The sequence below is a fragment of the Cricetulus griseus genome, chromosome 3 (genome assembly GCF_003668045.3).
Source record: "Cricetulus griseus strain 17A/GY chromosome 3, alternate assembly CriGri-PICRH-1.0, whole genome shotgun sequence".
NCBI lineage: Eukaryota > Metazoa > Chordata > Mammalia > Rodentia > Cricetidae > Cricetulus > Cricetulus griseus.
The window spans coordinates 37336527-37352147 of NC_048596.1; the positions used below are offsets into that span (position 1 = coordinate 37336527).

The window sequence follows — 15621 nt, forward strand, 5'->3', positions numbered from 1 at the left end:
CCAATGAATATATCCCTGCCCATCCTGGACCAATATGGGCAGAGGGTACAGCTACCTGTAGGTCCCCTTCCCTGTGTTTCACAAAGAAGGTCATGCCCAGCAAGACCATACTCCTCTTTAGTACCTCCCCCAACTCCCCATCTGCTCTGAGTGCAGACTTCCATTGAACCTCTTGAACAAGAATCCTCGCCTAGGACCTGTGGTCCAAGGAGTCTGACTCAAGACACCTAATGGCTCAAAAGCCCATGTTCTTGTTCAAAGCTCTTTTTATCTGGAGGATAAAGTCTAACCCTTTTGGTTGGACTTCCAAATTGTCACACTGTTTCTCCTGTCGGCACTTCCTGCTCCAATTGAGTCACCTCCTTCCTGACATCCTAGCGTTCTAACCATCAGGTTCTTACCCTTCCACTCTGCTGTCCCTGAATATTCCAGCCACCTGGAAGTCCAGGCTGGTTTGGTTGGCCCTGGCACCCTCCAGTCATTCTGCAGAGCTCAGTCGGGAACATCTGAGGGTGAAGCACCTACTGTGTGATCGTGTGATCTGTTTTGCCAAGGGCAGCTGTCTTTCATCAGTGCTTGAGCTGGCATATCACTATTTTCAGTGCCTTTTCCTAGACTGTGGGCTTCGTGAGGACAGAGGTCAGGACCTGTATCCATACCTATAGAATTCTCTCACGGGGCAGAGGCTGTGCAGCCTATCATCTATATTTGTTTTTGGTAGTATATAATGATAGGGTCTCCTGAGAGGAAGCCAGAGAAAGGCATGGGAGCCACCGAGTGTCCTGTCCACACCACAGTTTTCAGCCTCTCCTTCCAAAGCAGGGCTGCCCCACCGTCTAGGGCCCCAGCCAGCTGGCTCAGCCTGGAAACAAGTTCTAGGAAGTACCTACATCTTTGCAGTTTTCCGACTTGGAGAAGTGGATCAGGTCATCGTTGTACATGTCCTGGGTGTTGAGCAGGTCACTGTACTCCTTCTGGCTGAGGTCTTCTGGGTTGATCCCATTGGCCCTGAGGAATTCCTGGTACGCCACACTGAATGCCTGTCCTATGGACTGTGCGATCAGCTGGGCCTATAGCAGCAGGATAGGGGAAGACAGTGGTGAATGGGGAGATTCCTGGCACATTCACCTCTGGATGATTCCTTGTGGCATTTGAGGGTCCTAAATAGCAGGTCACCCAGTCATCCTATATCAGGGTACCAGTGCCTACCAGCAACCATTTGAAAAAAAAATCAGTATGTTTGTGATTATGACTGTGCCCATATGGGAGTCATTAGGAGTCAGAGATGCTGGACATTCTACTATACAAAGGACAGTCATACACTATGACAAGTCATTCTACATCAAGTCTATACAAGCTTTGGATATCCCACTGGACATTCATTATATGTAACACGCGTTTCTAATCATGGTATCCATGACCGGATTCTAATATAAAGACTCACCCTGCTATACTGCAGATTTTAAGAATACTACTACCAAAGTGAAGGAAAATGGTACTTTGAGATTTTATAAGTTTCATTTGCGGTTATGGCATGAATTGTCAATGATAAATTTGATGTGGTATGTCATCCTGTATGCTGTGAGTATGTGTTGCTTTTATTGGTTAATGAATAAAGCCGTTTCAGCCAATGGCCAGAAAAAAATACAGCTAGGTGGGAAATTCAAACAAAGGAGCAGAGAGAAGGAAGGCAGAGTCAGGGAGATATGTCATATAGCTGCCAAAGGAGTAACATACTGGAGCATTACCCATAAGCTATAACCTTGAGTCAATATATAGATTAATAGAAATGGGTTAATTTATGAGAGAGCTAGCCAGTAATAGGTCTGAGCTATTGGCCAAACAAATATACTTAATATTAAGCCTTAATATAAGCAGCTATGGGGACCCAATGGGTAGGAGAGAAACTGGTTCAGTGGGACCAGGAGAGACAGAGAAAAACATCCAACTACACACATCTCTGTCAGCCTGTGCATTCACCATGTTGCATGAAGGTTCTGCTTGTGTTTATAGATATGGATTCTTGCTTAGCCCTCAATTCAAAATGTCAAGTAGAAAATACCTACAGTATTGCATCAAATACAATACAGTTCTCACAGTCAAACTTAAGTAAGCAGGTGCCAACATCTGGCTGCTTCATGACGCTTTTGGGGATGGCTGAGCCCAAACATTTATAGTGTCATGATTTTATCTTAACCTCTTTTCCCCTTTCATTATACTTATGGATATAAGTTATTTTGTAGAAAATAAAGGAAATTGGAGATGTTCAATGGTTAAGAGTGCTTGCTGCATAACCATGAGGACTGGACTAAAATTCTGCCATTCCTATAACAAGCTGTGCATGTCTATAATTCCAGCTTCAAGAGGCTGGCAGAGGCAGTGAGCCTGCTGACTTCCAGCCTGACTGAGAAAATGTGAGTCCCCTGACTGAGGGAAAGACCCTGCCTCAGAGCCATAGGTGGAAAAGTGATAGAGGACGCTACCCAACACCCTCTTTTGGTCTTTGTGCATACAGACATCCCGTACTTGCTTGTTCATGGGGAGGGGGCCTTGCCTAGCCTAGCCTGGCCCAGCCCAGCTCAGCCCTCAGCTACAGAACAATGCACTTGCTCCAGGTTATAGTGAAAACAAAGCCACTGGGTTATTCTTTTCTTCCCCAGTGTAGATAAAAAATAGAGGAAGAAACTCTTTCTTATGAACTCCATGCTAGATGGAGGTAGCAGGGGTCCTGTGGGGATCTCACAGGCTGGTGAGCCTTCTCTCTGGCCTGTAGAAGCCAGGAGCCTAAAGATTCTACATTTTTACTCATGAACTTTCCTGGCACCATTTATTTCTCTTGTGCTCCATCCCAGCCACAGCCTTAAAGCACAGTGCAGAGGGAGACAGAAAGAGGCATTGCTGCTAAGACTTGAAAATGAATGTCAGCATCTCCTGGTGGTGGCCACCACTATGGCAGCTCTGGTTCTCTATGAAGTGAGGGACTACCTTGGCCTCCTCACTTCTTGAGGGCAATTTATTGCATCTAGGTAAGCAAGTCCCAGGAGGTAAGGTGCCTGGGGAGGTCAGGTGCTAACACAGTGCAGAGCCACTGTGGATTGGATGAAAGAACACCTCTGCTGTGAATGCACCTTTCTGATTTGACCTCACTTCCTGCTAGAATGGGGTCCGGGATCCTGGCTTGGTACAGAGCAGTGAACATTTTCATAATGTCTGGGCCACAGGGGTGATGCTCCTGTTATTGGACTGGGAGGAGGGAGGACACTAACTGTGACAGCAGGACAGCTCTACACAGCTCTGAATTTCTCTCTACAAACATCCTGGTGCCATGAAGACCTGCTTAGAGTCTTTAGCGTGGCAATTTGGGTCACCCTCTTTCAAAGAATGCTGGCTCTTCCTCAAGCACACTCGGCACTCCCCTGCTTCAGGGCCTTTGCACTTGCTATTTCCAAAATCATTTTATTTAAGTCTCTGCTCAAATGTTACTTCCTTGAAAAAAACTTGAACTAGTTCTGTCCCTCTGTGCATTGACCATGTTTTGTATTACAGCAAAGCATTCCCCATGTATAATTTGTTAAGTTGGTTTATTTATTTTCTACCCCTTTCAACCTGCACAAAGAATAACTCATGCTCTTTATTCAGCTCTACACCTGCAGTTCTAGAACAATGCCTGACATTCAGTCGGTGCTCAATAAATACATTTAATATATGATGAGCCAGACTAATTCAGGTCCTGAGAAACTGGCCACCTAGTGGCTATTCAGGTCACCCAGAGGGAGGTTGGGGAAGCCAGCCTTACGTCCTCAGACTCAAAGACATGGCAGATCATCTTGTACTGTCTTTTTCCATCCTGGGATGGGTGAGAGGCCTCCACATTCTCCTGGGAGTTGGAGCGAGGCATCCGTCTGCGGGCCATCAGCACGACAATGTTGCCAATGTCTGCGATGTAGGAAATAGTCCTCAGAGGGTGATCCATCATAGGCTCCTAGAGGTGAAAGGATGGGGCAGGTGAGTGGCATATAGGACCAAGAACTTAGGAGATGGTATCTTCTTTCCTCACCCAGGCTGAGGATGGAACCCAGCAGCGGTGGGTCAGGGCAAAGCCCTTACTGCCAGACTGAGACATTTTCCTTGGTCAGTGAAGAACAGGAGGTATGTACAGGAGAAAAACAAGAAATATCAAACATTTCATAGCATGTAGACTCTCTGGTGATGAAGCTGAAAAGATAAAATCTAAACGCCAGTGTGTGTGTGTGTGTGTGTGTGTGTGTGTGTGTGTGTGTGTGTGTGTGTGTCCACTTTTAAACAAGGCTAATGAGTCCCCTTTCCCAGAGAACTCATTGGAGTGACAGACAACACACATGTTCTGAGTTTTCCTTTGTACTTTAAGAAGTAAGTCACAGTCCTACCTAGCATCAGCCTTTTGTGAACAAAGTTCTTTGAGCTTGACTGGAGTCCAGTGTGGGCAGTGGATGAAGTCCTGAGCGACATGAGCATAGTTACATAAAGGATCCCAACATCTCAGATCTATGGGGATGGCAAAGCCCTCCCTTGGTCCATGTGTTATGTGTGGAGAATGTAGAACCCAGATTTGTCCTCCCCAGTGTTTACAGCCTGAGACTGCTCCCCTAGAGAGACCGCCTACTGAGATGAACCAAACCTGCCTCCTTGTTCAGATATATAAAGTAAACACACTGAGTTTCTAGGCTGCTGGGACATCTCCATCACAGCACATGGTCCACCAGATCTCAGCTGGTGTGTGTGTGTGTGTGTGTGTGTGTGTGTGTGTATGTGTGTGTCTCCTTTTTCATTCCCTTGTCACCCCAGTCAGGTTTCCAGGTCCCATCACACAAGTTGCCCAAAACCTGGGGGATAGCCACTTTACAGGCAGGGGGAGCCTATATGAGAATGCCACTAGCCTTCACCCCCCAAGAATGGTGGGAGCAAGCTGGTACCTGTGTATCTGCATTCAACACTTTGATCCTCTGGGTAGAAATGAAGAGATCCACCTCAGTCATGGGCTGAGATTCACCTTCAGGAGCCTAAGAAGAAAATGCATCAAAAGCAGTTTTATTGTATTACCTTAACCCAGAGGCATGGGGAAAGGTTAGCTCACACACTGGGTTACCAAGACACAGTCACCAGAACGGCAACACAGACTCAAGGGTTAAATTGCCAAAGCTGAAGGTACTACAGAGAGGATAGACACATGGGCAAGAGTTAGCATTTCTATGTTACAGGGGAATGTAGAATCCCCTCTGCTGCTTCCCCTACAGCAACAGATTAACTCTGGACATGATGGCAAGTGGCCCTTTCTGCAAGGGTTCTGGAGGCTGAAGAGTAAGAGCAGCTAACTCATAGTGAGGACCCTGGAACAGTCACTCACTCACTTTACACTGCCAGAGCTGATGGAAGACAATGTCTGTAGTAGGTACAAATGAAGCCACTGGATGCAGTTCTGGTAAGAGGGTCTTCATGTTCACACATCACCACAGCAACACAGAAGCAGCTGCCTGCTCCTGCAGCCACCCCGTTACAAAAGAGCCCCCAATGCCTCACATCCTCAGAGTAATTTACAAATACCTAGAAGCTCTACAATCCCCAAAGTGCAGCCTGGCTCATTTAGGGCTGAACCCTGCACATGTGTGGTTATTAGCGAGTTTTCTTTTTTTGCATCCAGCAATCTGAGAAATCCTCAAATCCAATGTATTGCAATTGAGTAGTCCCAGGCCCCTGCAATGATGTGTCATTGCTCCTGAATGGCTGCAGCTTCCACACTAGAGGGTTCATTTAGCATCTCCAATCTGCTCCCTGACGTTCCTCTGAAGTGAAATGACCAAATGAGCAACAGAAAATGGCCACTTGAGGCAACTAAGTTTGGAGAAAGGCTGGCTTATGGAGCGATTCAAAACGAAATTGGAACAAAAAACTTGCTGGATGCAGAAAACAAAAACACGAAATAATAAAAAGGAAAAACATAAAAGAAAAAGGACAGGCGTAACACCAAGTGATGAAGTTGTTTGTACTGCACCTTCTTCCTGCTTTTGGCTAATTTCTGGGCCGTCTGCTTAGCATGGAACAAACAGAGACAGGAGAATAGTTAGAAAGAGGAACTGACATGCTAACACTGCTTAGGGGCATAAAGCATGTGTGAGAGAAGATGGGCTTAAGAACCCCACTTTAAGGGCATGAAGGAACTTCTTATGCTTCATTGTAATTTGCCGTTTTAAAGAACCCACTTTTGGTTCTGTTTATTGCATGCCTGATTTGTTATTTCACTGATTTCAGCTTGCATTTTTATTTCTCTCTGCTTTCTTTGGGAGTGACTTGCTGAATTTCCTCTCAGCTTTTGATAAAAAGCTACAGCTGTCCAAATTTTTTTCTTCCACTAAAGCTTTGGCTCCCTCTCTAAGCCCTGCTTTAGCTGTCACCCAGTTTTGTGCACTGCAATTTCTTTACTGCCACATTAAAATACTTCAGCTGTGAGTTCTTTGAACCCTCAAATTAGAGTTGTTAAATTAATTTCAACATATTTGGAGGTTTTCTAGCTATTCTTTTGGCATCAGTTATGGGATCAATTTTACTGTGGCCTGAGAACACACTATTTATGACTTCAGTCTTTTTGAAAATCGCCTTAGGTGTTATGATCCAGCACATGACTGACATTGGTGAACATATATGCACTGCAAAGTAAGCGTTCTCAGTTGTTAGCTAAGAGGATAACTCTCATGTGGGCTTGTATGTGTGCCTTCCCTGTTCTTCTATTGACGAAGGTGTGATGAAATCACCAGCTGTCACTATGGACTTGTCTTTGTACTGATTTTGTTCCATTGATCTTTGTTTGCTCTGTTTTGTGGCTGTGTTATAGAGTGCATATGTATTTGGGGTGGTATGTCTTCCTACTGATCTATCATTTCCCCCTTTTTATCTGCAGCAATAATTTCCTCTTACCTTTTATAAGATGAATATAGTTTGAACCTAACTAAAATGAATGTATTTCTCCCTGTACTTATAATTAAAAGATGACTTTCCAAATCCAAATACCTTTTCTGATACCTACTATTTGTGTGATTTTGAGCAAGCCACTTAGCATTTCTATGCCTTAGTTTCTCTATGTAAAATGGGGATTAAAATGATCTAATAGGGCTGTTTTAAAAGATAAAATGAATACATGAAAAACTCCAAATAGAGCACTGAGCATTATGTCTGTTTACACTTGAAGGATGCAGTTCTTCAATAGTATGTAATGACATGTTTTATGTGAATGAGAGTCAGTGGCCACACTGTGGAAGATGTTATGGCTGCAGGGTGGGTAAAGCTGCATCATTGTGATGTGTGTGTAAGGCTGGACAACTGTGATGTGTTGGAGGGTGTGTGAGGCTGCACTGCTGTGATGGGTGTAGGGTGGTAAAGCTGAGCTGTTGTGATAGTTATGGCACCAATGGGTAAGGCTGTCTAGTTGTGCTTGATGGGGGTGGGTAAGGTTGAACTTTTGTGATGTGTGGGTAAGGTTGGACTGTTGTGACAGGGGTGGGTGGGTAAGGCTTGGCTGTTGTGATGGAGTGGATGGGTAAGGCTTGCTGTTGTTAATGGGGGTGGGTAAGGCTGTACTGTTGTGATGTGTGGGTAAGGCTTGGCTGTTGTGACAGGGGTGGGTGGGTAAGGCTGTGCTGCTGTGATGGGTGGGTAAGGCTGTGCTGCTGTGATGGGTGGGTGGGTAAGGTTTGGCTGTTGTGACAGGGGTGGATGGGTAAGGCTGTGCTGTTGTTAATGGGGGTGGGTAAGGCTGTACAGTTGTGATGTGTGGGTAAGGCTGTGCTGTTGAGGTGAGTGGGTAAAGCTGTTCTCTCAATTCCTGGGGACTTACCTGGTGGAAAAGCTTTGCTGTCAGGAATGCATTTCTAATTCACTAGTGACTCAACTGTGTTGTCTGCTTTATCCCACTGTGGGAACTGGATGATGATTCAGCCATCCAAAGAGCACATAGTTAATTGCTGGTACACTCAGGAAGGACGATGACCCCACTCCCACACAGCTTCCCTACCACGAGGTGAGCAATCTGCTCTGGAGACTCCTGTAGGTGTTTTACCAACCACCTGCCAGTGGGTGTATTTCTGCATCTGACAAGGCCCTAAGCGGATGTGGCTATGTGCCACTCAGATACATGCAGAGTGAGAGGCCTTCCCTGGACGTTCTGACCTGAGTCAGTTTTCTTCTGCCTGGAAACATCTCCTCTTGGATCTTTAATCTGACTCTCTTGAAATGACATGAAATGGCCCAGGAATTCCTACTCCTGTTGTTATCAAAAGCCCAACAAAATTCAACTCTAGGGAACTGTCAGCAACAAAATACCCAGCTTCTATTCTTTTCTGAAACTACAGAAAGATGAAGAAGACAAACTGAGTTTCATGACAGGTATTGGGCATGGTTTTCACAAAGTTGAAAATATTTTATGCAGGTAGAGCAATACCATCTTGAAATCACTTGGATTTCGAAGTATTCTGCACCAAATTATAACATTTAGATGTAACATTGAAAAGATGAGGAGTCAGTGCCTGAATGAGAGATTGGAAGAGGCTAATAGACACCTCGTAAGGCCAAGGATGGCAGTACCCTGGGAAGAGCTATGTCCCTTCCTCTCACTCCAGGCTCAGTGTGCACCAGGCGCTCACCAATGATGGCCCCTCTAGGTTGGTCCCACTGTGGGGAGGGCTGCATCTGGCCTATCTATTCTTTACCCAGCTAGCATCTATTGAGTTATGGTCCTATGCCAGGACCCTTCTAACTATTTCACAGGTCACTGTCAAAGCTCATAGCAACCCTGGAGGCAGGAACTATATAGTAAGACACTCAAGAGGAGGAAAAAAAAGCACAGAAAGGCTAGGTAATTGTGTCATACAGCTGTGAGCAGCAGGACAGTGATTCAGACCCAGGCAATCTAGCCCTGCAGTCTATCCTCCCTTGTGCAGCTTAGGTAGGGTTTTCTTCTGGAATGTCTCAGCTTCCCATAAAATGGGGCTAATAATACCTACCTCCCAGGACTCCCTACACTCCCGGTCTCAGCAGTGAACGAGACAATAGTATATGCATAGGCCTGGCAGGTACCAGCAGCATCCTCTCTACTGATCTCTTCAAGCAAGCTGGGAAGTGACACGCCTCAGACAAAGCAACAGTGATAGAAGAACATTTAATTCTACAATGAAACTATAATTTTTGATATTTAAAAGAAGTCACAAAAGAATGGGAAAATATGAACTCTGAGACAGGCTAATAAAGACAGATTAAAAAAATGGCAACGAATGATCTGAACAAAAATGTGTGCAACACACAATCCATCGCCAGCATTTGTGATGTCACTGCATGAGCCTCACAGATTAGAGTGAGAATGGAGGTGTGTGTGGACACCCAAGGCCTCTGTGCCCCGAGGAGTCGAAAATGAAGTGAGAATCCTGGGAGAAAGGATGACAAGGAAGCTAGCACAGGCTTCAGTCACAGTGCCGAGCTGTGTGGGGAGGGGCATTCCAGAACATAAGGACATGGGGCAAAACTCTCCAGAGGTCTCTCCCACAAATCTTTCTAAGGCAAGGCTGTAGTAGGCAACACACCATGGTCCTTATAGTCCTTGCTTGAATGATATGAGAGCTACTGTTTAAATAATATGGAGGGCATTGCTGTATGGTAGGAATCCTGACCATCACTTATTACTGTTCTATTCACATGTTTTATGTCCTCATGGGTTTTCTAACTAGTCAACAGTTTGTAAAACTCATCCCCATTGATGCATTAACTTTCTGTTGAATCACTTATGTTTCCATCTTTATTTTTGCAAACAACCAATTCTTGGCTTCACTCATCTTTCACATTGTTTTATTTCTGATCTTTGTTATTTTAGGTTTAGTTTTTATTTTTCTAAGTCCTTGAGATACCTCAACAGGGTATTTGCAAAGTTTCTTTTTTTAATGAAGGCAGTCATAAATGTAACCTTAGGGTGTGTTTACTGCATCTCACAGTTGTGTTGTGTTGTATTTATTTCTATTACTTTTATTTGTTAAGAATTTCACCTATGAAATGTAATCAATGTCCCCCTTTTCCCAATAGCTTCCCTTTGTAATGGCATGTCTTTTGTTGTTTTGATTTTGTAACTTACTAAGTCAAATTAGTACTGCCCATATGTGCACAAGTGTGGGGTCATCCATTGGAGCATGGGAAACCTACCAAGAGCCACACTCTCTGGGTATTTGAATAAAACTGGCCTCCATAGACTCAAATGTTTGAATATTTGGTCACCAGTTGGTAGACATGCTTGGGAAGGATTAGGTGGTGTGTCATTGGGCGCAGTCTCTGAGGTTTCAAAAGACTCATGACATTCTCAGAGTGCTTTCTGCCTCCTGCTTAGGGTTTGAGATGCGAGCTCTCAGCTGTTCCTGCCACCATGCCTTCCCTTTACCCTCATGGACTCTATACTCTCTGTGACTGTAGGACCAACTAAACGTTCTTTTCTAAGCTGCCTTGGTCATGGTGTTTTATTTCAGAATTAGAAAAGTAACTAATACACTCTCCAAGAATGACTTCCCTCCTCTAGCAGCTATCAACTGCCGATGTGAGAACAGCATTAATTCACTGCTCAGTTCCTCAGTGAGCCACTGCTCTGTGTTGTTCCCACCCCTACGCTTCACTTCCTGCTCCATCTGAAATTTCACTTGTTACCTGGTTTCTAGCTCCATCTATCACTGCGATCAGAAAGGATCTAGCATAAGATTTAAATGTTTTTTAAATCTGTGACATAATACATAATCTGTTCCAGAGAAGTCCTAAACTGAGGAAAATGTGTTCTGTAGCTACTGGGTGGATTATTCTATGCATGTCCAGGAAATTATATGATTTATAACTTAACTCTGGTATTGATTTGACTTTAGGAGGAGGTCTGGATGACCTGTTCATTAAGTGGAGTGTTGAAATTCCACAAAATTTCTGTATTGGGGCCTCTTTCCACATGTGATAATGTGTATGAAACTGGATGCTTTAACATTAGGTGCATATTAACTTATGATTATATCTTACTATTGACTTGCTCCTTCATTATTGAGTCATGACTGCCTTTATCTCTTCTTAAAGTTATTAGTGGCTATTCCTAAAGATAGTTACTGCTGCTTATTCCAGGATTTCCTTTACCTGGAGTGTCATTTTGCAACTTTCTCCTTCGGTTTCTGTGTAATTACTTGCAAAGCAGATTACTAGCAGGCAGCTACTGTCTTTTTTAAATCCACTCAGCAGGTCCCTTAAGTTTTAACTGGAAAATTGAGTCCATTTACCTCAGAGGCTACTGTTGATAGGTAAGGAATCATTTCTGTCATTTTGATGTTTCATGGGTATGTGACAGGTGCATGCCCATATGTATTTGTATGGTGTGTGAGGGTGGCGGGCACTAGACATCTTCAGCAGTCACCTTATATACTGAGGCAGGATCTCTCAACTGAACCCAGAGTGCTTTGAGTCAGCTAGTCTAGCTAGCCTGCTTGCCCTGGGGATCCTGTCTCTACTTCCCTGATGCTAGGTGTTCAGACAGACGATTACATGGGTGCTCAGGATCCAAACTCAGGTCTTCACAGTGTGGTGAGTGCTTTCCCCAGTGAGCCATCTCTACAGCCCCTGATGATTTTCCTTTGGTTGTGGGAATATTTTTGTTTTCTTCCTGTCTTACCTTTGGGTTGACTGTTGCAGAGGTAATGCTTGACTCTTCTCCATTTGTCTTTTGTGTAGTTTCTCTTGTAAAAGGATTTACACTTTCACAGGCCTTAGTGATGGTAATTACCTTTCACTTCTGCTAGTGGGTTTCCCTTAGGTGATCTGGTTGTCATAAATAAGTTTTGCTTATTTTGTAAGGTCTTAATTTTTCTCCATTTCTGAGACAGTCTTGCTTGGTAGAGTAATTTTGGCTGGCTTTTCTTTGTTCCAGGTCTTGGAATGTGCTATTCCATTCCTTCACGGACTGGAGGATTGGAGGATCTCAGCTGAGGTTTTGGCTGCAATTTTATTGAGCATACGGTAGAAGCGACAGGGATCCCCCCCCCCCGCCCCCCGCAGCAGATTGTAAAATTATTTTTTAGACTTTCAACAGTTTGATTATAATGTTGGGGTGAAGATCTTTTCTGGTTAGGTGTATTAGACATTCCATAGACCTCTTATACCCAGATGATCATATCTTACCTAAGATTAGAAAGTCTCCTGATATTTATTTCATGGAATAATTTTCCTGTGTCCTTAGCAATGATATAGATATTTATTCACTTTAGAGTGTTACATTTAGTTCATTTTTTGTTTGTAGGAGGTAGTCTTGCTATGTAGCCCAGGATGCCCTTCAATTCTCAGTCCTCCTGATTAGCTTCCAAGTGTGGGAATTAAGGTGATGCTGGGATTATAAACCCCCTGGCTTTCAAAGATACCAAGTGCATCTCTTTTTTTTTCTCTTTTCCTTCCCTGCCTTCTTGTTGTGGATTTTTGTTTTTGTTTTAGTCTGAATTGGATATTGGAAACCCATTTTCAAATTCAGATGTTATTTCTTCCACTTGATCTAGTCTTTTGGTAGTCTCTGGTTAAGCATTCTCTTTCATTCCATGATGGGGAATGTACTACTGTGTATGTTTATCTTATTGATTGTTAAATAAAATACTGTTTGGCCAATAAGACAGCAAGTAGATGGGACTAGGAGTCAAAGAGGATTCTGGGAAATGTAGTAGAGAAGTGTTGATCCAGGCAAGGAGACTCATATTTAAGTGAAGGAAGGGTCCCTTTTTCCCATTCGCCTCCTCCAGCGGCAGGATGTGAGCCACCGGCAAGGAGGAACACCAATAAGGCATCCAATAAGATAAGTCTTATAAAATATATAGATGTATGATAATTGAGACTGAGCTAAAAGAATCCTAGTCATTGGCCAAGCAGCATTGTACCTAATACAAGTTTCTGTGTACTTATTTGGGCCTAACTCGGGCAGGTGGCTGGCATAAAGCATACACGTGGTGGTGGGGCTCAGCGGTCTTTGGCAGAAAGATTTATCATGGTGAATCTGTCATTCTTGCCCTGCTCTGTATTCCTAATTTCATTTGATGTTTTAAATATTCTCTTGGCTCTTACTGAGCTTGTTTATATCTACATTTTAAAATTCTTTATCAGGCATTTCATCCATTTTGATCTCTTTGGACTTTGTTGCTGAACAGTGACATCCTTTGGGACATGGTACACTTCTTGTGCCCCTCTCCTGAGGCTTCTGTATTTAGGAGATCAGATCCCGACTACTCTTGGAGGTGGTCTTCAAAGTAGTTTTTCTCCTGAAGATGTGTCTTATGTCAGTATCAAGTTTGCTAGGCATTTGACTTTATTTCCACATGGGCACTGTACTGTAGCCTGCCTGAAGCTTTGTTGCTTACGATTCATGACTGGGCACTGTACATGCTGGGTCAGAGTCAGAAAGATTATTGTGGGCTATGTGAGTTGAGGCTGCATTAGCAGCTTAGGCAGTACAGTGTCAACAGAGTATGGAATACTGCATGGCCAGTCTTACCATGGGGGCCATGGTACCCACCCTCTTAGCCATGTGTTTTGAGCTACTGATGCCAGCTCTGCTACTAGTAAGGACCTCTGGTACATGCAGCCCTAGTTGTGACAAGGGTCCTGAAATCTTTCCTTTGGCTCAGACACTGTACAGGGAGAGGATGATGGAACCATAGCCCACCCTGTATGGTGATTATATCCAGTCCTGACGGCACTTCCTATCAGACAAGGCATGAGGACATCGGGAAGTAGATAGGTGGGGTGACAGCATCAGCTGGCACTCTCTTATGCTGGCTGGCTTCTGTGAGCCTGGCCTGGAGTGGGGCTGCAGCCCCTCCTAGCCCTGTATGTAGAGGGACAAGATGATGGCTGGGGCCTTTTGCCTTTCTTTTCTACTTCTGGACTCCTGCGCGAGGGGCAGTAGGACCTGGCGGGAATAGGGTCAGCCTCCCCTTAAGTCTGCACATCTGGTGATAGCTGGAATCATAGAGCTGTCACAGGCTACCTCAGCACATTCTGGTGGGCAGAGAAGTGGGGCATCATCATGTCCTGTCAGTGCAGGCATCTTGAGTGTGAATCACTTTCAGTTCTGGTACAGGATGAGTCCTCAAGCAGATCACCATGGTAAATGGTCCTACAGGACCCCCATCCTAAGGGGTCACCATCTGTTCCCCACCATGACAAAGTACCTACCTTAAGTCAGTTACTCTGATGGGCTTAGTTAGGTTATTGAGGCAGCTACACACTGAGCTGGGGCAGTGGTATGTGTCTGGGGTCTCAGAGATAGAAATATCAGAGGTTTCAAACCCCTAGATTAGCCCTAATTCTGACACCAGCTGCTTTCTGAAGGCAAACCCCAGCAAGTCAGGTGTGGTGTTGCATCCTCACTTGATCCCAATCTAGTAATCAAGAGGCCAGATAATTGGAAAGGAAGCCTGGCTACATAAGCAAAACTCTGCCCGTGGCTCCAGAATATAGCATCCCCGGTGTTTGCTGGTAGATGATGTGAGATTCTGTTGTGTAGTAAAGCTAGAGGGCAGATTTCAGGTTACTTAAGTGGGACTCAAGTCTGTGAGGACAGTCAGTGCCTGCAAGGGCAGGCCACTGGGTCTCTCCATTTCACTCTTCTGCAAAGGGCAAACTAGTCTCCCTCTCCTGGCTGTGTTTCTCTTACTATGTTATCCCAGACTTTTGAACCCTAACCCAGTCACTTAGTTCAAAATACAGCCACACACTCTTTACTTGTAGTTCTTGTTTGTGAAGGAAAAGTGAGTCCCGGACAACTATGTTCAGCCATCTTAGAAAATCCTTTCTACAAGCTTTTAACAAGGAAATGAATCTGGAAAATATCCAGAGACTGAGTGTTTCATGCTCTTCCTTGCCAATGGAGATGAGTGGCAAGTACTTAGCTTGACTAGAGTCTTGAGATTACAGTTGAGAAGATGCTTCATAATGCTTTCAGGCAACAATTTATAGGCCACCAAGCAGAGTAGACTCGGGAGCTTTCCACTACAGACTCTTGGGTCTCACTGTCCAAGTATCTGACTCAAGAAGTCTGGGGTCAGGATGGAGAGCTTGCAAGTCCATCAGGTTTCTACACAATGTTGGCCTGCTGGTCCCCTGGACCATATTCTGAGACTCGTGGTTCTCATTCATATCTAAGTATGTTGTTGATGATGGTATGTGTGCGCGTGTGGGCGTGCGCAAGGATGCACACTTCCTGCAAGGAGAGTATTTCTTCTAACAGATGATAAGTGACAAGGCCAGAAAGGACACATGAAGGAACCAACCAAACTTGGGGAAAGCAACATGAGGGGAATTCTAATTCTGATGCTGCTGTTGAGACTTGCTTTATTCCTTGTATCTTGATAGATGGAACAAAGTTTTGTTTTCAGATACTTCAGTTTGCCATGCAGTAGTATCACCCAAACAGTCTTTTTGCTCCATTTATTGGAGTGCCAGTTTTTCAAGGTTTAAGACTGGGTGTTGGTTAAATTTTACTTCTACAGTGACTATCACAAAAGTCTCTATAGAAACAGCTTTTTAAACCAAAGTCTCCTTCCTCCCTCCCTGAGT

The 15621-nt window shown here is 44.3% G+C and overlaps 1 protein-coding gene across 3 annotated transcripts in view; it reads right to left on the reverse strand.

The window, feature by feature from the left end:
* Positions 1–15621, reverse strand: part of Apba1 (amyloid beta precursor protein binding family A member 1) — a 205784-nt gene that overhangs the window by 16113 nt on the left and 174050 nt on the right. For 2 of the 3 annotated variants that reach the window (XM_027406509.2, XM_027406508.1), the window contains exons 6-9: positions 6029–6061; positions 4953–5039; positions 3797–3982; positions 891–1070 (exon numbers count right to left, since the gene is read on the reverse strand). In XM_027406509.2, coding sequence (XP_027262310.1) covers positions 891–1070; positions 3797–3982; positions 4953–5039; positions 6029–6061 — 486 coding nt within the window. The remainder of the gene's footprint in view (positions 1–890; positions 1071–3796; positions 3983–4952; positions 5040–6028; positions 6062–15621) is intronic. The other variant, XM_027406510.1, reaches the window with a different exon arrangement.